General features: G+C 44.0%; 1 protein-coding gene across 1 annotated transcript; it reads right to left on the bottom strand.

The window, feature by feature from the left end:
* Window positions 1-3,257: 3,257 nt before the first annotated feature.
* On the bottom strand, window positions 3,258-20,966 carry zdhhc8a (zinc finger DHHC-type palmitoyltransferase 8a). The gene is made up of 10 exons (XM_035776371.2): window positions 20,587-20,966; window positions 8,445-8,566; window positions 7,811-7,968; window positions 7,019-7,191; window positions 6,784-6,886; window positions 6,567-6,658; window positions 6,343-6,475; window positions 6,100-6,214; window positions 5,325-5,437; window positions 3,258-4,907 (listed from the first exon to the last, which is right to left on the bottom strand). Exons 1-10 carry the CDS (start codon window positions 20,688-20,690, stop codon window positions 3,828-3,830), a joined length of 2,193 nt encoding a protein of 730 aa, XP_035632264.2. The 5' UTR covers window positions 20,691-20,966; the 3' UTR covers window positions 3,258-3,827.
* Window positions 20,967-21,232: the final 266 nt, after the last annotated feature.

Here is a 21,232-nt window from a genome sequence, read left to right on the forward strand (position 1 = left end):
GTATTCCAACTAAATTGAGCCACATCTGGAAATACCAATAAAGGTCAACAGTGAGCCATAACATGGGACAGTGATCTATACTCAGTCACTGGTGTTGGTTACCAATCTTTTTCGGTTATTGTACCACCAACTGAAGATGGCTCTGCCCGGAGTACCTCTGAAGTATCCCCTCATGTGTATTTTACCAGTAAACCTATGGTCTCATGAGTCTACTCATGTACCCCATAGTACCCTAGGTTGGGAAACACTGATGTAGGCTATGGCAGGACCAGGCAACTAAAATAAGAAAGGGTCATATATCTGGGACTTGAGAGAACCCATTGGGCACAGACGTCAATTCAATGTCTATTCAGCGTTGGTTCAATGTAATTTCATTTAAAACGACGTGGATACAATGTCGATTCAATCAGTGTGTGCCCAGTGGGAAGGAGGTTTTCCAAGAGTGGAGCCAGTAAGCTTGAGAGCCTCTCCGCTCCGACTACTAATAATACTGTGCCCGACGTGCTGTCTTCCAGTTAGCAGTACCTGCAAATCAGAATAATCCACAGAAAAACAGGAAAAGGAACTTCAGGAAAGGAAATTCCCCCGACGCAGAGTCAAACAAAGGGCCGAGTGAATGTTGAAGTTCTATAGATAATATATGAGATACAAGTCTCTTTGAATTGTGATAAATAATGAATGTAAACCAGGGGGCCCCAGAGAGCTGAACTACACAAGGTGTTATGATTTATACTGGGCCTTCCTGTCAAGTGTCACCACAGGAAACGCTTCATCATAAACAGCCCAGGGAGGAAATGAAACGCTTCAATGGCACGGGAATCTGAACCTGGCAATCAACAAGGCACTGATGACCCTGATGGATGGAGCATATCAATTAGGAGGAGAGTGTGTGTGTGTTTGTGCGTGCGTGCGTCTGATGTAGGTGTGCATGATGGCGTGCATCTGATATAACTTTATCACCATTGGTGAGCCAAACATAACCACAACATGGTGTAAGATAGCACTATTCTGACACCAGAATCTGCTGCACTTCACATACTCAACGAACCACAAACCCTCCTCTTCACAGCGGCCCTCCTCATTAACATTTTACCCTAGGCTACAGAAACAGTGAGCAGAGAGAGGGAGGGAGAGTTGGGGGGTAAGAGAGAGAGAGAGCGAGTGAGAGAGAGAGAGAGAGCGAGGGGGGGGGTAGAGGGAGTGGGTGAGAGATGGAGAAAGAGAGGGAGAGAGTGGGAGAGAGGGAAACGGAGTATTAAAACTACATCAAAACCAGCATCTCAGAGGTCTGCAACTGGGCCAAAGTTAAAAACACACATGAACAGAACACCAAGATGAATATTTGATCAATGGCCTTTAAAGCGGTCCCATCACTAGACTTCAGACGGTTGGAAGTGTCATGATTCCTACAAGCTGGGTGAAGATCAAAAGAGCTCGTTCAGACTGAATAGACACAGTGGGGTCACGGTTGTAGAGGGTACCGTTTCATAAAGAATGGGGGGGGTCAATCCAGGAGGAGAGAGAGAAGAAAAGGAAGATGAAAGGATGCACAGAGTCTGAAGAACGGTAGAATTTTACATTTCAAAAATGGATACGTCAAATGAAGGGTGGAAAGACTTCAGTCATTAGTGAGACAATAAGCTATTTGTTATGTGATCTAACCTGAAGAGATGAATGGTCATGAATAGTGCATTGTTTGGGACTCAATACATGTTCTGTGATGTCATAAATGGAATGAGAGAAAAGGCCGGTGCCAACTGCAGAACCATAGAAACTGGAACGTGACAGCAGGGAGGGGCTGCTGTTAACCACGGCTGTTCCTTCTTTTCGTGTTTTCTGAGTACCTAACCTCTGTGTAAACGGTTGTTGATGTTCTCTGTACTTCTCACTACAGCCCTGCAGTTCTGGAATGATGTCTCAATCTCTCTGTGTCTATGGCAACGATCACTGGCAGTCTGAGAAATATCACCGCATCAGAATGCTGGTGCAGCACACAATCTCAGTGGAATTACCTCGATAGCGAAGTCTTCATTTATGTAAGATATCCAACACATACTTCTCTGAAACCCATAGCTGAGCGCAGCGAGCCTCCCATCAAAAAGTAGTCCTAGAGGATTAACTACCCACTCATTTGGGTAGGTTGAATCCCTGAGCTGACAAGGTAACAAAGTCTGTCGTTCTGCCCCTGAACAGGCAGTTAACCCACTGTTCCTAGGCCGTCATTGAAAACAAGAATTTGTTCTTAACTGACTTGCCTAGTTAAACAAAGGTCAAATTAAATATACTCTTTGAATGGAATTTTCTTTATTCTACTCACAGCACCTCACACAAGTCCACTAGGGGGTACCATTTCCTCATACTATTCTGAACGAAAGCTGACCTGAGCTCAGTTCCTGCACCTTGTGTCAAAGCGGGACCCAGGTGGAGCCAAGCTTCAGTACCTTGTAGGTCAGAAGAGAAATCTTGGATAAAAGTAAGCTAAACCAAGGTTATGGGTTAGGGTTGTGTTTAAGGCTAGAGTTAGAGTTGAACTGGGATGTGGACTGGAAGCTAGTGTTATTAGGATAAGGCGCCCCATACTAGGCTCGGTTTGCTCCTAGCAGAACCCGGCTAGGCGAAGTGAACCTCTTTGCCTCACATACTTCTTAAACATACTTCTTACTGCCTCACATACTTATACTTCGATTGAAAAACGATAAAAGTAGCAAAATTACTGTTTGTCCTCTTGAGACCCCGTAGCAACAACATAGGCAGTATACACTTCCTTAAAATATTAAGAATGAATCAAGAAATATGTAATTAATTTGGATGTTTTCGACCAAGGTCTTAGTCGCACAGTTTACCATCTAACTAAGATATTTTGGTATTTCTCAAGTCGTCTCAAAGTTGAATGACAACAAACAATCCCGCCCATAGTTCCCACTCTTACTAGGAGTAGTACTGTTGACCAATCACCGATGAAGGGGCGAGGACTTCGGCTGCCGGACTTCGACTTGCCTTAAGAAAAACATTTGTGCGCGAACAGCCGGGGGGAAAAAACAGCTAAACACCCAAACGAACTAAAACGTTACCAAATGTAATCATCAGAAATGCGCAAACTGCTTCGCTTGGGAAGAATGTGACAGGCTTTATGGTTGTGGATGAGCCTAGGGTTAGATTTGAAACGGGATGTGGACATGAAGCTGGTGGCAAGAACGGATAACAATAACAGATCATAAATAACGGAATGACAACAGCTTATAACAGAAAAGGGAACAAAACAGTGACTTTTTTTTATTTGTCAAAACAACCACAAAATATGACTAAAGCGTGATTTCTACAGACGCAGAATAATAGAATGTCCCATCATCATCACATAACATTCTTTCTCAAAAGCATTATCAAAACACATAAACCAACAATAAAGATCTGTCCTCTGTACATGTCTGCTGTTCTAGTTGAGTTCATTGATTCCTCCGACTGCATAAAGAGGCACAACTGTCTGCTAATTGGCCACTGTCCTGACATCTCTGCATATACTGTTGGTTATCACTCACTCTATATTCAACACACACCCTTGTCTACCGAGAGGTCCAAGTGCAAATATCTGTACAAAACGATTCCCATGACTGCATGTTGATGTCGTCTCAACTCCCACACCCTCCCACACACTGACAACCCACACAGACACACTTACACAGTGCTGGGAAGTTGTGGATATACAGGCTAACACTGCAGAGTAGTGTGGTTGGCTGCATACACCCTCCAGGAAGACTCAATAGTTCCTATTTGGGGGCACCCAAGGGTGCTGAGTACTTTCCCTCCATGGCATTGGTGAGTAAGGGTTGTTATGGGGGGGCATCTGGGGGAGAGGCAGAGGAAAAGGTGCTGGGCAGTGTGGAGGAGGAGGAGGATGAGGGCTGGACCTGCCTGTTTGGGGGGAGGTAGGCTGGGGAGGGGGAACGACCCTTACTCTGCAGGCTGCTGCTGCTCTGCAGGGGGGAGCTGGAAGTCCTGGGGGCTCGGGTCAGAGAGGACGACGAGGCGCTGGAGAGGGGCGACCTCGTACCCCCGTACCCCAAAATACCAGTGCTCATCAGGAACTCCCTGGAGCCGTATGCGGGCGGGGTGGGGCCGCGTGACCCTGGGAGGCGCATGCTGTCTGCAGGGAGGCTGCATCTGCTGGGGATGTCGTACAACCCCATGTCTGGGCAGCCGTACAGGGCCTGGGACCTGGCCTGCATCCGCAGCATCCTGTCCCTCTCCTCCATCTCCCGCCGCTCCTGAATGGAGACCATGATGGTCTTGGAGAGGTTGTCATAGCGGACCGGAGAGGCCTCCCGGTGGATCAAGGCTTGCTGGGAGAGGTCCCTGTGCATCAGGGCCTGAGGGGAGAGGTCCCGGGAGGTGAGGGCCTGAGGGGTGAGGTCCCGTAGAGAGGGATCCCTGGGTGAGGTGTCCCTGGGCTGGGGAGATTGCCTGGTGACCCCCATGAACACAGGGCTGTAGGTGTGTGGAGGGGGCCGCTGCAGCACACTGCCTTCATGTCCCAGGGTCATGAAGTGCGGGTGGTAATGAAGTGGGGGTCCCCCTCGCTGGGCAAGGTAGTGGGCGTCACTTGAGTTCACCAGGCTGTCATAGGAGAGGCTGTTGCGATTGGACAGGGGGTTGTGAGGGGGGAACAAGCCCGGAGATACCTGATGGGAGATCAGACCCTCTGGGTACAAGACCGGCAGCTTGTTATGGTGGCGATAGGCGTGTTTGAGGGTGAGGGAGCGGGAGTTGAGGGTGAGAGAGTTAAGCTGGAGTGGAGCGGCCATGGGACCGGATGGGACGGCTAGCTGCTGGTCCAATGTACCCAGAATGAGTTCTGATGACAGGTCATGACGTCTACTGCTGCCCCCTTGCTGCTCTGGTGCCACAGCCACCTAGACACAACCACAACACATAACCGACTGTCAGAGAGCTCTCAGAACACAACACAGCCACAACAGTCTGTTAGATGGTCGACAGAACACAGAATCACATGGCCAGTCTGTTAGAAAGCTCTCAAAACACAGCACACAACCATGATCTGTGGAAACGGCTCGAAACACAGCACACAACCATGATCTGTGGAAACGGCTCAAAACACAGCACACAACCATGATCTGTGGAAACGGCTCAAAACACAGCACACAACCATGATCTGTGGAAAAGGCTCAAAACACAGCACACAACCATGATCTGTGGAAACGGCTCAAAACACAGCACACAACCATGATCTGTGGAAACGGCTCAAAACACAGCACGATAAATCCACAGTGTATCTGAATGGTGTCAATGCTGTGAATGATATGACTGACCTGATGGACAGGTGAGGGGGGTGGTGCCTTAGATGTGGACTGCGGTAATGGCCTGAGCTGCTGCAGGGTCTGTCCAGGGGAAGGGGTCACTGGTTTGGGATGCAAACCACTCTCTGGAATCCAAACACAGATGGAGAAGGAAATCAATATTTAACTAAATGTGAGAGATATTACCATAATGTCTATTGGGATTTGTGACTGAACTAATCCAGAGAGAGGCAGTGACGTGTCTCATTAACATATAATGCAAGTCTGTCCTCAGAATCACCTTAATTAGCCGAAACATTTGCATAAACAGGAATTTGACTTGGTGAAATGGTGCTGCCACAATTAACAGAGTATACAGACAGACGATAAACAGGATATACAGACAACAGACGTAGAAGCATAGTTTACACAAATCCGTACGCGGTAAGTATTCTACGTACACTGTAAACTAAGAACTGCGAACTTCACTGCAAACACTAAACTACATTCTAAATCAGGCTGGCTCGAATATTCAGTAGCTCATCACGAGTGAAACTTGGTTGGAAATCCACAAGTAAACAAACAAAGAAAAACCAACGAAGACACAAGCAGCAACAAAAACCATGGCTGCCTCTCTGTTGAATAATGTGGCCACCAGGGTGCAGTAGGAGAGCAGTGAGTGACAGCTTGTGGGGTTTCTGGACCGTTTCGAGTTTCTTCATGATCATTTGCTCATGTTCTCTATAATATGAGGTGCATAAATACAGGTACTGTCTCCCTGGTTGTCAGATTACTAATGTGACCCGACCTTCAAGTGTTGCTAGGTGTCTCCTCAGCACTTTGGGATCTGGTTTGGGGGGCAGAGGTGGTGGGGTGTCCAGACGTCGGATGTCTGGCTCTTCCATACCGTCAGTGGACGGGCGCTGAGAGTGGAAGAGAAGGCACTACTGTTAAACATATCTGATCTGCTGATGAAGTTAGTTAAATACGGAGGCTTTATGTGAATCTGGGATGTTCCCTTCGGAGGGTATTTTGGGGTGGACAGACTTACTTTATTTTGGTTATCATGACACTGGATGCCGTTATCCTCAACCTTGATAATTGGTATCTGTCTGTCAGTCTCTGGTCTCAGGAATGGAGGAATGATGCGAACTGTTGATTTCTTAATGGGCCTCGCTGTATACCTGGTATGGTCCAAGCAAATAGATAAGCTAATGAGCTCCAATACGTTATATTAAACATGATGTTTACATAAAAACGTCAAATGCTTCTTACTTTGGAGAAATGGGACTGCATATGAGATACTCCAAGTTGCCACAGCAACCTTGTGTGAAAGGGTTGACCCCTCCTTGAAACTTCCCAGTGACCTGTGGAAGAGAAGGCAACAATAATTTCCTCATTAAAGTGAGGACTCGACCTAGGGCGGCCTCATGTACTCCAGAATCCTTTTATCTAGTCGTTTAAAAACATGAGCTACATAGAGGCGTCTGACCTGTTCATTGGTGGTTCGGCCCCTAGACACCAGGTAGAGGTGGAACCCTGTGAGGCCCAGGACAGGAATGAAGAACAGACCTGATACACTCATCACCACCAGGCTAGACACAGCAGTCAAGGAGACTCACGGACTCTCTGTAGGGACCTTTAGTAATGAATTACCATGACCATACTGCACATACTGTATGAACACACACGCACACAGTACACAGAGTTTGTGCAAGGAAGGATACGTGACAGTACAGTGCAGCTTCCATAGGTCTTCCAGATGGTGTAGGATGTAGAGCAGGCCACCGGAGAGCACGCCCACCATGTGCAGTGTGAGTGACAGGAGAAACAGGAAGAAGTAGCGGTAGTTCCGCCTCCCGATACAGTTGTTCACCCAGGGACAGTGATGGTCAAAGTCCTGCATGCGGTTATGACACGATGAGACACAGCATTAGATACAACATTCAATCCCTCTGAGAATTATGACAACACACTGTAGTAGCCTACTTTACATGACTCTGTCCCAACATTGTGCATCCCATGCTACAAACAGTATTCTGGAGTGGTCTAGCTAGCCACATCCACATGGGATTGATCAATCTTGGACAGTGGAAAGACATTATCAACAGAAGTCAAATATCATCCAAGTGTTGATAGGCACTGAGCTGTCTAAATATACCTCAGTGTACACACAGAGATTGTCCCAACCATTTTCAAATCTCATCTCTCTCCCCGCTGCGGGGACATTAAGGATCGGGGGAAAGGGATTAACCTGATTAATGTGATCTCTCCCTTCCTCCCCCTCTATCCCTCCATCATCTTCTCCCCCACCCACCATTACCCTACAGCCACACACACTATTGATCCCTCCTCGGGCCCTTCCTCCTCCCTCCACCATCAACCACTACCCCCCCCCCAAGCAGGTCTCACATCCACAACTTCCCCCTATCCACCCCTCCCTCCCGCTCTCCGCCAGCCCTGGCTTGTTCTCCCTTTCCCTCTATCTCCCTCCCTCCCTCTCTCTCCATCCCTCCCACCTCTACACAGTGATCACAGACACTGCAGTGGGAGCATCGTGGAGGTCTGTAGAAGTGGCAGGAGGCACACCACTTCATCCGGACCTGGACACCCTTCACGTCCACGTTCTTGTAGAGCGGGGCGCGGAAGTCATCGTCCTTGTCCTCGTCCTCATTAGCTGAAACCCAAACGCACAGCTCGACATGAACTATAGGTCACCGGCACAACGCTGGACATTGGGTAACACAGGATATTCTTGTTTTTATGTCAATGTTTTCTCTTCAAATTCCTTCTCAGGCAGAAAATTAACATTACTAACATAAACCTGGCCTAGTTTATCAATATATTGCCATGGTAATGAAATGGACTAGTATGTTATAACTAGTAGATCATAATTCAATAGAATTGAACAACTGCCTACCAACCTCCTGTAATGTTTGTCCTGTTTAGTTACACTATAGTGTACAGTAGTGAATAGACCAGTGCAGGTTTTCTGTTCTACCTGATAATTAACTGCACCCACCTGGTGTCCCAGGTCTAAATCAGTCCCTGGTTAGAAGGGAACAATGAACAAATGCAGTGGAACTGGCGTTGAGGTGCAGTGTTGACTTTGATGGCAATAGTGTATAATATAGTAGTTATAGTGTAACTAACCCGTGGGGAGAACACCCGCATCCATAAAGGTTGCCATGGTGAAGTTGGCCAAGACAAAGAAGAAGAGGATGCCACTGCATGGTGGCACGTAGATTGACACAGTCACTGCCAGCCACGGGCACCTGGGACAGAGACAAGAGACCTGAAGCACAGTGGACTCACAATACACACACACACAGTAGTTTTGCAATACACACACATTACACTCATAGTATAGACGTAGAACATGCACCGTAATATGTCTAGGTTGAATTGGTTGAAAGGGGTATAAATCTCCCTCAGGCTCAAGTGTAGGAATCAATCAAAAGGAATCGTCAAAATGATTTGGTTCCTCGGCAGGGAAATGTAACTACACTCGGCGACGCTAAATTCAGATTGATGCCCAACTTCGTGGCTTTTTCTGGATATGTCCACAGGGCTTATAGAAACCATCACAACCATCACTGTCATTATGCAAATGTGGTTCAAACTGGAGAATTTGATTTGGTGAGAGGATGCTATGATTATATATCCACAGTGTGAGATGAAATAAAGGCTCTGTAATCAGGTTTACTGACGGGGACACAGGGGAAGGCACGGTGGATTATAATGATTAAAGGTCGGCATGAGGAGCCTATACAATATCCAATCATTGTTTTTTATCTGTATAGAATTGAGTCCAAAGCCATGCTGCTGTGGCGATTTGATCTTCACTTGAAAAGTTTTACAGCAGAACGGGTTTCAGCATTGGACCTCTTACATTATCACAACTGGCATCGTGTCATAATGGCATAATGCTCCTACTTCCTGTCGGTATTTGATGTTTAGGGGCAACAACAGCAGAAGTGTGGTTTACCATTGAAGTGCAGACTGTGTATTAGTGACCATGGCCGTAACAGTGACTGTAACAAGACCGTGGTCAGTGTGAAACAGATACTGGGTGGATCCCCCCCACACAACCCAAACCTGTCTCCCCACAGTTGCAAAGGTGAAGGGTCAGGAGGTGACGAAGGCAGAACGTATATGTGAGAACCCCAATAGACTGACCGTGACTGTGAACACCGTGAAATTGACAACATTTTGAGTCAAGAGTCTCCTTTCCCCAACTCCAGCCCAGCCCAACCTGGCGCAAGCCCCCCAACCCCCACAGAACAGCCCCAGTAAGGATGAGTGCATGGGGGAGAGTGGCGTAGAGTGGGGGAAGGGTGGTTACCCCCAAAGGAATGCCTGGTAATGCCATGCCAGCTGCAATCTCAATAATCCCAGGATTAGGGACTCTGGATTACAGCCCACTCTGCCAGCCCGCGATGGTGGAATCCTCCCATCAGACGACAAGCACACAGACCCTACAGCCTGCAGCACACAGCACAACACACAGCCCAACAGAACCTATTCCATACCTTTAGGATAAAGGAAACCATACATATTCCATTACCTATACAGCTACAACAGACACGCCTGCCTTTACAGACAAACAGCCTTCATAGGCAAATACAATACAGTTCTGTACAGTTCTGATCTGTCAGAATAATGCTCCTCTTGAAGGATTTACTTAATTGAAACATTAACACTAAATTGTACTACTGAGTAAATCAGATTAATGAGGGGAACAGAACAGTGGTTCCCCCACAGCTGGAGGAGGGGATTTATATCTTAAGTCCTCTCTGAAGCAAAGTTTCACTAAATGTGTTCATGTTTGAGATGTACTTAAATTGTCATAAGAGAGCTAGATTACATGGATAAGTGCATTATACTGCACCCCTGCACTACCCAGAGTCCACACTGTACTCGTCCCAGTACACTGAATAGTGTACTTGTCCCAGTAAACTGAATAGTGTACTTGTCCCAGTACACTGAATATTGTACAAGTCCCGGTACACTGAATACTGTACTTGTCCCAGTACACTGAATACTGTACTTGTCCCAGTACACTGAATACTGTACTAGTCCCGGTACACTGAATACTGTACTTGTCCCAGTACACTGAATACTGTACTAGTCCCGGTACACTGAATACTGCACTTGTCCCAGTACACTGAATACTGTACTTGTCCCAGTACACTGAATACTGTACCTGCACATCTAGCCACACTACAGTATAAATAGGGGATGTGGATGAAGTTGGTTGATTCAGGGGTAACTGCCAGCGGGGCAGCACTAAATATGAGGGACCAAGCCCAGTCAGTCTGCATGGTCTGGAGTAGTGTTCATGTATCTGCACAACACTTTCACCATCCTCCTCTACCAGCAAGGCCAATGGGTGGTGGGGAAAACAAGGAGACAAAAAGGCCATTAGGAATAGGTATACTGTCACTGATTATCTTTTCAAAACTCATTATTTAGATGGTCAAATCCTCTTCCCCCTCACCCATCTGTCAAATAATGGATCTATCACAAGAAAAAAATGAGTCAAAATGAGCACAATATGGAAGATAATGATATTGCGTTCAAAATAATCAGAAATCAGTCAAACTCATTTGGGCTGAGTGCGGAGCGTAGAGGACACACCAGATAAGGTGGAGCGCTCTAGAAGAGGGTGGATCCTTGACTGCCTGATTTCTTATCAACGGGATTATTTCCGTGGATGCCATTGCATGAGCGGCCTTGCCGTCCGGCCCATCATTGGTGTGTGACCATCTGGAGCACAGCACAGGGAGAGTTCATTATGCTGCAGTGTGGCGGTGCAGGCAGACAAGCCCCTGCCTTGCGCCTAATGAAACAGACAGCAGAGCCGTATTAAATCATCCAGAAGGGTAAGCTGCTGTTGAGGCTGTCCAATCTGCACACTGCCCTGCCTGAGTAAAGCACAGTAGTGGGCAGGCTAGTCATCACTACCAGTGTCTATCGCATCGGCAGCAAGCAGCAAGCACAGAAGAGCATTAGAGAGGCTCACCACTACACTCTCAGGGGGAAAAAAGGGTTCCAAAAGGGTTATTCGGCAGTCCCCATAGGACCTTTGAAGAACCCTCTGTGGGAAGGGTTCTTCATGGAACCCTAAAAGGGTTCTACCTGGAACCCGAAAAAGGGTTCTTCAAAGGGTTCTCCTATGGGGACAGCCGAAGGGCCATCTTAGGTTCCAGTGTATGGCTCCTAGAAACATCTCATGGATAGAAAATATGAGTGTTAGAAATGCTGAATGAAATGCGATCATAAGCCCTTAGGAATGTAATGACTTGTCTTCAGCTTCAGCAAACACTGAATGAACACTTAACACTGTTATAACAGGGTTCGGAGAGAGTGCTTCCTTGAACTATTAAAACTACGGGCTTGAATATCAGCTATGTATGTCTACTTAAAGGAGACATATGTGTACATATTACATCATTGTATCCAGGGATCGATGCGTATGCGGGTTATAAAATAAACCGTTTGTTTGGGGAGGAGTGTTATTCTATAAATATCTGACCCACTATGGGTGTGTATCACATTTGACATCCTCCCCTCTGCACATGGTTGCATAATTAACTCAGGAAGGAAGTAAAAGGTCAAGAAGGCTTCTCCTTTACAGAATTGTGTAGCATCTCAGCTACATCAAATCTTGACATTAGCCGGGGGAAATTGTTACGAGGAAACACCCTTGAAAGAATCTTTGCTTGTAATGGTTCAATTTCGTAGTGTTTCCACTGCTGATCTTTGCATGTCTTTTGTGAATTGTCCACAGTAACAGTGCTTAGAGAGAACAACGTAACACAAACACACTCTGAAGGCTGAGATGACCGTTTACGTTTTAGCTCAGCAACGCGGCTGTTTATCAGGCGAAGGATGACCAAAGGTTCCTACTTTTAGTGGTCCCCCCCCCCCTTGCCAACTTCACAGGAGGGGTTTTTGTCTTGATATTGAAAAGTGTCCTAAATCTTGAAGAGACCAGTTTGTCAGTTTGTCTGTGAGTCGTGGACTGATACATCAGAGTAACTGCTGGAGCTTTACTCTCCATACTAACAGACTGGGTTGCATTTGGGCACTTTATTTTGACACGCACATACTCTAAGTAACAACCTGAGAGACCACGAGGTCTGACTGACAATCACTTTGGACTCCCTGCAGCAGCATATAGCACCAAGGACGAATCAAGGTCCCTTTCCCTCAGAAGGTAGGGTTGCATTTGGTCGAGATAACGACAGAATCTGGCATTTATCCATCACTGCTTTTAAAGAAACACAGACATCGTCCCTGCTGACAGAGCAGACAGGCAGACAGACACAGACAGACAGTCCTTCTCTGAGTAAAAGGCTGTCTAACAGTGATGTAAGGCCTACATATGATGTAACGGCAAAATATTGTCCCTACAGATGCCATTTCTTCTGCTACTGCCAACGTGAAAGGGCAAACAAACGAGCATGTGTGATTGGGCTGGAACGCTCTGTTTCAACATGACCTTATCTTTGAAGAATGGCTGTCCATGGAATAGAAACTTCCGACATAGTCTATTTTATCATCGTGAAACATCTCTCAGTGGGAACGTTTTCGGGAATGTTCTTTATGTCTCTTGTTGGCGATCTTCAGACAAACCTGCAATAACTGCCACTTGTCCTGGAGCAGTAGAGCTTTAGGGGTTTGTTCTATTGAAGTGTGGAAGTTCTCTTTACAAATGCAGATACGAGTCTATTGATCATTGATGGAAACGGACCACTCACTCTCATTATATAATACTAGGGATAGACTACTGCCTCTGCCTGGCCGCCAACGTCATGCTACCCACATACAGCAGCATCCATCATCTGATGGCAAAAACCAACACAGAATCTCAGGGATTATCGGAAGTTGTGAAAACTTTATTTTTTTTATACTTGGGGAAAAAAATATTTTGTTACGTTTATTTAAGCAAAGAAAATACTGTTTGTTTTTGGAATTTTCTAAATATTTATAATATTATTAATTTGCATGTCAGCTCTGTGCCAGGAAATGCCCTTGTCCAGAACAAAGGATCCCAATTTCAAACTCCCCCCAAAAGTGTTTACAACTTTTAAAACGGGCTAAAATGAATATTCACTGACAAAGGATCTCATGTAGTTTCTTGCAATAGCCCTCCCTGACTTTAAGGAATATGTTTCTCAAAACTGTGATTCCTAAAAAAATTGTCCAGAGCATTGGTCAACTCTGTCAGATTTGTTCAAAACCGTAAATTAATTTTATAAAATGTGTAGGGTCAGCTATAGGAAGCCCTTCCTCATTTTTTAAAACCTGTCAACTTCATCTACTTTATAGATTAACTACTAACTACTATTACTTTGCCACTATGGCCTATTTATTACCTTAACTTCCTTATCTTACCTCTCATTTACACCCACTGTATATAGACTTTTTTTTTTCTTTTGTTCTACTGTATTATTGACTGTATGTTTTGTTTATTCCATGTGTAACTCTGTTTTGTTGTATGTGTCGAATTGTTACGCTTTATCTTGGCCAGGTCGCAGTTGCAAATGAGAATTTGTTCTCAACTGGCCTACCAGGTTAAATAAATGTGAAATAAAACAAAATAAATAAAAAATTAACATAGAATATGACTTTTGGTTCAAATATGTTCATTTTAATTAGGTTATAACAACTGAAGAAAAACAACATTGCTTTGCAGTATAGCACTTGAATAAAGAAGAAAAATAAGCAGTCCAGGGATATTTTACCCTCGATCTTGATAAGAAATGACCATATCAGACACATTTTTTTTTCAAAGGCAGTTGTATTTAATGGATTACATAAATTGGAATGACTAAAACAATAAGTAGGCTTCAACATTAGTTTTCCAATCATACAACAATGTTCGGTAAATTTCCACAGTCAATTTGCCGTGCTAAACAAGAACATACTTTCCATACTGTGTGAGTAAATCAAGTAAATCGTGATTGAGTTATATAATGTATATTTTTTTAATCAAATGAAAATATAGTTTACAGCCTAAATGTATTTTGAATGGCATATACTATGTTGGCATTTAATGTGAAACGTTTTGATGAAATATAGGCCTTCTAATACTACTACTTCTACACTGAACAAACATGTAAACACAGCATATAACAATTTCAACTATTTTACAGAGTTACAGTTCATATAAGGAAATCAGTCAATTCAAATAAATAAATGGGGCTTAATCTATGGACTTCACATGACTGGGAATACAGATATGCATAGATATAAGTAGAGGCGTGGGTAAGAAAACCAGTCAGTATCTGGTGTGACCACCATTTTCCTCATGCAGCGCGACACATCTCCTTCTCATATAGTTGATCAGACTGTTGATTGTGGCCTGTGGAAAATTGTCCCACTTCTCTTCAATGGCTGTGCGAATTTGCTAGATATTGGCGGGAACTGGAACACGCTGTCGTACAAGTCGATCCAAACATGCTCAATGGATGACATGTCTGGTGAGTATGCAGGCCATGGAAGAACTGGGGCATTTTCAGCTTCAAGGAATTGTGTACAGATCCTTGCGACATGGGGCCGTGGAAGAACTAGGACATTTGCAGATTCCAGGAATTGTGTACAGATCCTTGCGACATGGGACCGTGCATTATCATGCTGAAACATGAGGTGATGCCAGTGGATGAATGGCACGAACATTGGCCTCAGGATCTCGTCACGGTATCTCTGTGCATTCAAATTGCAATCGATAAAATGCTATTGTGTTTGTTGTCCATAGCTTATGCCTGCCTATACCATAACCCCACCGCCACCATGGAACACTCTGTTCACAACGTTGACATCAGCAAACCGCAAGCTCACAGAATGCCATATGGTTGTGAGGCCGGTTGGATGTCCTGCCAAATTCTCTAAAACGATGTTGGAGGTGGTTTATGATAGATCGATTAAGATTACAATCTCTGGCAACAGCTCTGGTGGACATTCCTGCAGTCAGCATGCCAACTGTATGCTGCCTCAAGTCTTGAGACATGTCTGGCATTGTGTTGTGTGACAAAACTGCACATTATAGAGTGGCCTTTTATTCTCCCCAGCACAAGGTGCACCTGTGTCATGATCATGCTGTTTAATCAGCTTCTAGATATGCCACACCTGTCAAGTCGATGGATTATCTTGGAAAAGGAGAAATGCTCACGAACAGGGATGTAAACAAATTTGTGCACAAAATTTGAGAGAAATCAACTTTTTTTTGCCTATGAACAATTTCTGGGATCTTTTATTTCAGCTCATGAAACATGGGGCGTTTATATATAAATTCTGCCTGTTGGTTGCAATCAAGCCGTTGTGTTTTTGTTGGGGATTGTGAAATGTATCATCCATATTTTAAGTAATGTTTGTATTTACATACTCTGTTTTGAGTATCTGTTGTCACCTTGGGCAGTTGCTTGTCAACTCCTCACTGATTGCTAATCATTGTCCTGAAACATATGCTTAAACTATTGAACACTTTGCTGTGCTAGAAAAAAAAAAGCATAATGTTTGCTTTATAAACATTGTTTTAAGTTCTTAATCTACAAAAACATGCCAAAATGCTAACGAAATTAGCCCTGGAGCATTATACAGTGTTCTAAAACAAAACAAAATATTTGAATAAGCTAATGTTAGAATGAAACAATCTAGGCCTTTAAACACTTGTTGTACAATAAATATAAAAATGAATTGGGGGTATGCAGAAGGCATGGCCATGTCAGTTCTTATATTCAGTTGTTATATTCACTGTTGACACTTTCAGATACAAGATACATATAACAGTTCAATGACTGAAAACTGTGACTCTTCCATGCTAAAGATTCAGATCCTACCCTACAGAGCCATAGAGGATTACACATCTCTCTTAAGCCCAGTGTCCATAAGCTCCTTGTCTTTGAACAGCAGGGAGTAAAAGAATAGGGAGGATGTCAGTATGAAATCACTCTTTCCCGACTCTCTCACAAATCATTGGATAAACCCCCAGCCAAGTCAGTGGCTTTAGTCCAAATCAACCCAGTCAGTACAGTATAGTACATTTACAACTCAATCCACTGTGGCCCACTTTCTCTTTCCTCACCTCAATGCATAATCACGTCACTGAGGATATATCGTTCTAAAATATTTCAGTTAATCAGAAGTGCATGAATTCTAGTACACTTATGCCAAGTTCCCACCTGAGAATTACCCCAGTGTTTTACCCAGAAGGCTCAGACTTTTCTGTTTCCATCTCCACAGACCGGCACCGGTATCACACTGGACCATGGCTTCAGGGAACATGCTTTGATTTTAGGGCCAAGGCCAGGCACTTTTCAGCTGCCATTTACATAACAGTAAGTGTGAGCATAAGTTAACATCTTTCTATAGTTAACACCTCCTCATCGAGCGACTGTCTTGATGATGCAGAGGTTGTTGATTCTGCCCTTTACAAGTCATCGATAGTTTACTCCTCCCTGCTCGCCCCGAGTCTTCAGTCAGCCCTTGTTCCACAGATGTGGGAATCAAGAGGCATCGATCAGAAGATCGGGATCCTAATCGGTTCAAATCAAATCAAACTTTATTAGTCACATGCGCCGAACACAACACGTGTAGACCTTACAGTGAAATGCTTACTTACGAGCCCTTAACCAATAACGCAGTTAAGAAAAATACCTACAAAAAATAAGATATAAATGTAACAAATAATTAAAGAGCAGTAAAATAACAATAGTGAGGCTATATACAGGAGGGTACCGGTACAGAGTCAAAGAGTCAAAGTCAAAGAGTCAATCACCACCTTCCAGAGACACCTGAAACCCCACCTCTTTAAGGAATACCTAGGATAGGATAAAGTAATCCTTCTCACCCCCCCCCCCCTTAAAAGATTTAGATGCACTATTGTAAAGTGGCTGTTCCACTGGATGTCATAAGGTGAATGCACCAATTTGTAAGTCGCTCTGGATAAGAGCGTCTGCTAAATGACTTAAATGTAATGTAAATGTAAAGTGCGGGGGCACCGGTACCACTTTCCGTGTGGTAGCAGAGAGAACAGTCTATGACTAGGGTGGCTGGAGTCTTTGACCATTTTTAGGGTCTTCCTCTGACACAGCCTGGTATAGAGGTCCTGGACGGCAGGAAGCTTGGCCCCAGTGATGTACTGGGCTGTACGCACTACCCTCTGTAGTGCCTTGCAGTCGGATGCTGAGCAGTTGCCATACCAGGCAGTGATGCAATGTGTCAGGATGCTCTCGATGGTACAGCTGTAGAACCTTTTGAGGATCTGAGGACCCATGCCAAATCTTTTCAGTCTCCTGAGGGGGAATAGGTTTTGTCGTGCCCTTTTCACGACTGTCTTGGTGTGCTTGGACAATGTTAGTTTGTTGGTGATGTGGACGCCAAGGAACTTGATGCTCTCAACCTACTCCACTACAGCTCAGTCGATGACAATGGGGGCGTGCTCAGTCCTCCTTTTCCTGTAGTCCACAATCATCTCCTTTGTCTTGATCACGTTGGGGGAGAGGTTGTTGTCCTTGCACGAGTGAACAGGGAGTACAGGAGGGGACTGAGCATGAACCCCTGAGGGGCCCCCGTGTTGAGGATCAGCATGGCGCACGTGTTGTTACCTACCCTTACCACCTAGGGGCGGCCTGTCAGGAAGTCTAGGATTCAGTTGCACACCATAGTGCCCTCAAAGCTTAGTGATGAGTTTTGAGGGCACTATGGTGTTGAACGCTGAGCTGTAGTCAATGAATAGCATTCTCCATAGGTGTTCCTTTTGTCCAGGTGTGAAAGGGCAGTGTGGAGTGCAATAGAGATTGCCTCATCTGTGGATCTATTGGGGCGGGATGCAAATTGGAGTGGGTCTAAGGTTTCTGGGATAATTGTGTTGATGTGAGACATGACCAGCCTTTCAAAGCATTTCATGGCTACAGACGTGAGTGCTACAGGTCAGTAGTCATTTAGGCAGGTTACCTTAGTGTTCTTGGGCACAGGGACTATGGTGGTCTGCTTGAAATATGTTGATTTTACAGACTCAAGACAGGGACTGGCAAGTGAAGACACTTCAGCGCATGCTCGGAGTACACATCCTGGTCACACAGTCGTCCGGAACAGCTGATGCTCTCATGCATGTTTCATTGTTACTTGCCTCGAAGCGAGCAAAGAAGTTATTTAGCTCGTCTGGTAGGCTCGTGTCACTTGGCAGCTGACGGCTGTGCTTCCCTTTGTAGTGGTATGGTAGTACAGTGGGACTATTCACCCAGGCGCTATTAGCAATCTAGGGGATCATGTTGAAAATGTTGTTGTTGGTATCCCAACAACACGGTAGTGATTCTCACATGACTAAAATGTCATTTTGAGAACACAAGTACGATTCGGGAACCTGTGGGAACCTGTGTTGCTTTAGCCGACCCAGTCTGATTTCTAACTGACTCCTGCCTCTAAGCTCTAAGCATCATTGCCCTCTGGAAGAAGATAAAGGGATTTAAGAACACATGTTCACATACACTCAGAGATGTGGTTGTGTTCATTATATTTTGAGTCACAATCAAATATAATATAATGACGTTTCCGGATTAGGACACAGTTATATCAACCACTGAACCACATTAATCATCCGAACATTTGAGTTTAGCCTAACAAGAAAATTAGTCTTAGACATAGGCCTAATAGTTAAATAGCCTCTTAACTCACATAGTCCCCATACTAAATTCATATAGCCTACAGTAGCTTATATTAAGAGGATCAACATGATATTAGGCAATGACATGTAAATACTAATAGACAGCTTTGGGTACAGTATTGTTGAACTGTTTAATGAATAGTATAGCATATTGATATGTAATTAAAACTACACCAGAATTTCACAAAATTGACTTTTTTCAACAACAAATATGTGTCATATTTCACTTCTGTCAGTTTGAACGGCAAAAAAACACTGTTCTAAATTCAGAATGTGAAGTTTGCCTTAAAATGTTTATGGGTCGTTCTTGAATTACAGTGGAACTTGGACATAGCATTTTGGACAAAATGTACTTAATTTTTCTTTATTTTATATGGGTACATCTTCCCATTCTAAATCAACTAATATGGTAGCTTAATTTTCTTAAAAAGTGTGTACCTTTATGACAATGTTGTGACATCTGTAGGAGTAGTAACACCAATGAAGGTAACACCAATGAGACATTTGAGGTAAATTAAGATTGTCTGAAATGGAGGCCACAATGCTCAAATCTAAGTTCATCAATCCTGTACTAAAGTGATATGATTAATCATTTCTCTCACAATGATATTTCCCTTCATTTAAATGGACTAACCCCAAGTTGGGGTCGGGCAGGTAGCCTAGTGGTAAGAACGTTAGGCCAAACAACCGAAAGGTTGCTAGATTGAATCCCGAGCTGACGAGGTAAAAAATCTGTCGTTCTGCCCCCGAACAAGGCAGTTAACCCACTGTTCCTAGGCCCGTCGTTTGTTCTTAACTGCCTAGTTAAATTAAAAAGTGACACTTTGGATTTTGACACCGAATGAATTGACGGAATCCTCAAATGTATGACATATTTAAAGGGTGTGATTAGCTAATAATTTCCTTTAATATAGACCACTCCCTGAAAAAGAGTTTGCCCCTGGAGAGAATGCTCAAGGCTCTTGTAGATCTTTGTAATGAGTTATTTTCAAGGTGGTAACCCCAGTGACATAAAACAGAGGCTCACACATTATACCGGTAAAAGAATAGGTATTTTAATAGCCTTCTTTGTTTTGATTCATCTATACAATATATGACATACTTTTGTTCACTTTCTAGCATTCAAATTCCAAAAAATATGTCACTAGAACTCCACTACTGTGACAAGCCTGCTCATAAGTGCTTTAAACAACGCATCAACATAGAGGGTTGCAGTATGAAGGATTTTAGTTATGTTTTATCATTTATAAACAGTTCAATATAAACCAAAACGTGTATTATTTGTGTTTATTTGTTATTTTCAAGTGTGTTTCATGGTTGCAAAGGCAAGGGACTCAAATGCCAAATCAATTTAAAAAAACGACCCTTATTCTACACAGTGTGTGAGCGACAGGACCTATTTTATCGTAACCTTTCCCTAGAGACAACTTTACCGTTTGGAGCAATTGTGCATGCCCATTGGATCTAATACTTCATAGGCCTATATACAGTATATGCAATTCAAATATGTGGACTTGGCCTAGGCCTACTTTAGATATGGAATATAATAGTTTCGAAAAGGTAGGCTACTTTCGTGTCTGGTGTCAAACTACATTTTCAAAAGGAGGCATATCGTCAACTTACGTAAAGACAAAGAATAAAGTGGTGGACCCGACGAGGAGGACTGCAGCGGTGGACACTGGAATAAACGCGCTGGCTTTAATTCTTTCACTGCCGCTGGTGGGCATTCTGTACTTTCCACAAACATCAGCAGTTTATTCCAGCGAAACGATTACACCGAGATACAATACATGATCCATGATACGACGTATTCCCACTATGTTCTGTCCTGGGTCTCCATGGATCAAATGCAACAATTCCATGGTCAAAAAGTCCAACGAGCTGTGCCCGTCTTGGAAATCCCACCGTACAGACTGGGCCCGACCAACCACCAACTCAGCGAAGCGGCTCTTGATTTGATAGGTGGGGCTATCGCCGGGGAAAGGTAGCTTTGGGACACAACATCGGGAGTCTGTCTATTGGTTGGACTCCGTTTAAAGGAGGACTTACGTGAACTACACTATAGCAGAATAGACTCAAATGTGGTGTATGTTTTCAGTGCTAAATATTATTTTTACAATAAAAAAACGTATTTCATGTCATAGTCATACTCTTGATAACAAATGTTATTTGCTTCAACATGGAAATGGATCTGTCATTAGAAATGGACAATAATGTTGCTCTATAGTGACAGATAAAAGTATATAATGTATAAATGTTGAATATTCTA

Source organism: Oncorhynchus keta, chromosome 9 (assembly GCF_023373465.1).
Source record: "Oncorhynchus keta strain PuntledgeMale-10-30-2019 chromosome 9, Oket_V2, whole genome shotgun sequence".
Lineage (NCBI taxonomy): Eukaryota > Metazoa > Chordata > Actinopteri > Salmoniformes > Salmonidae > Oncorhynchus > Oncorhynchus keta.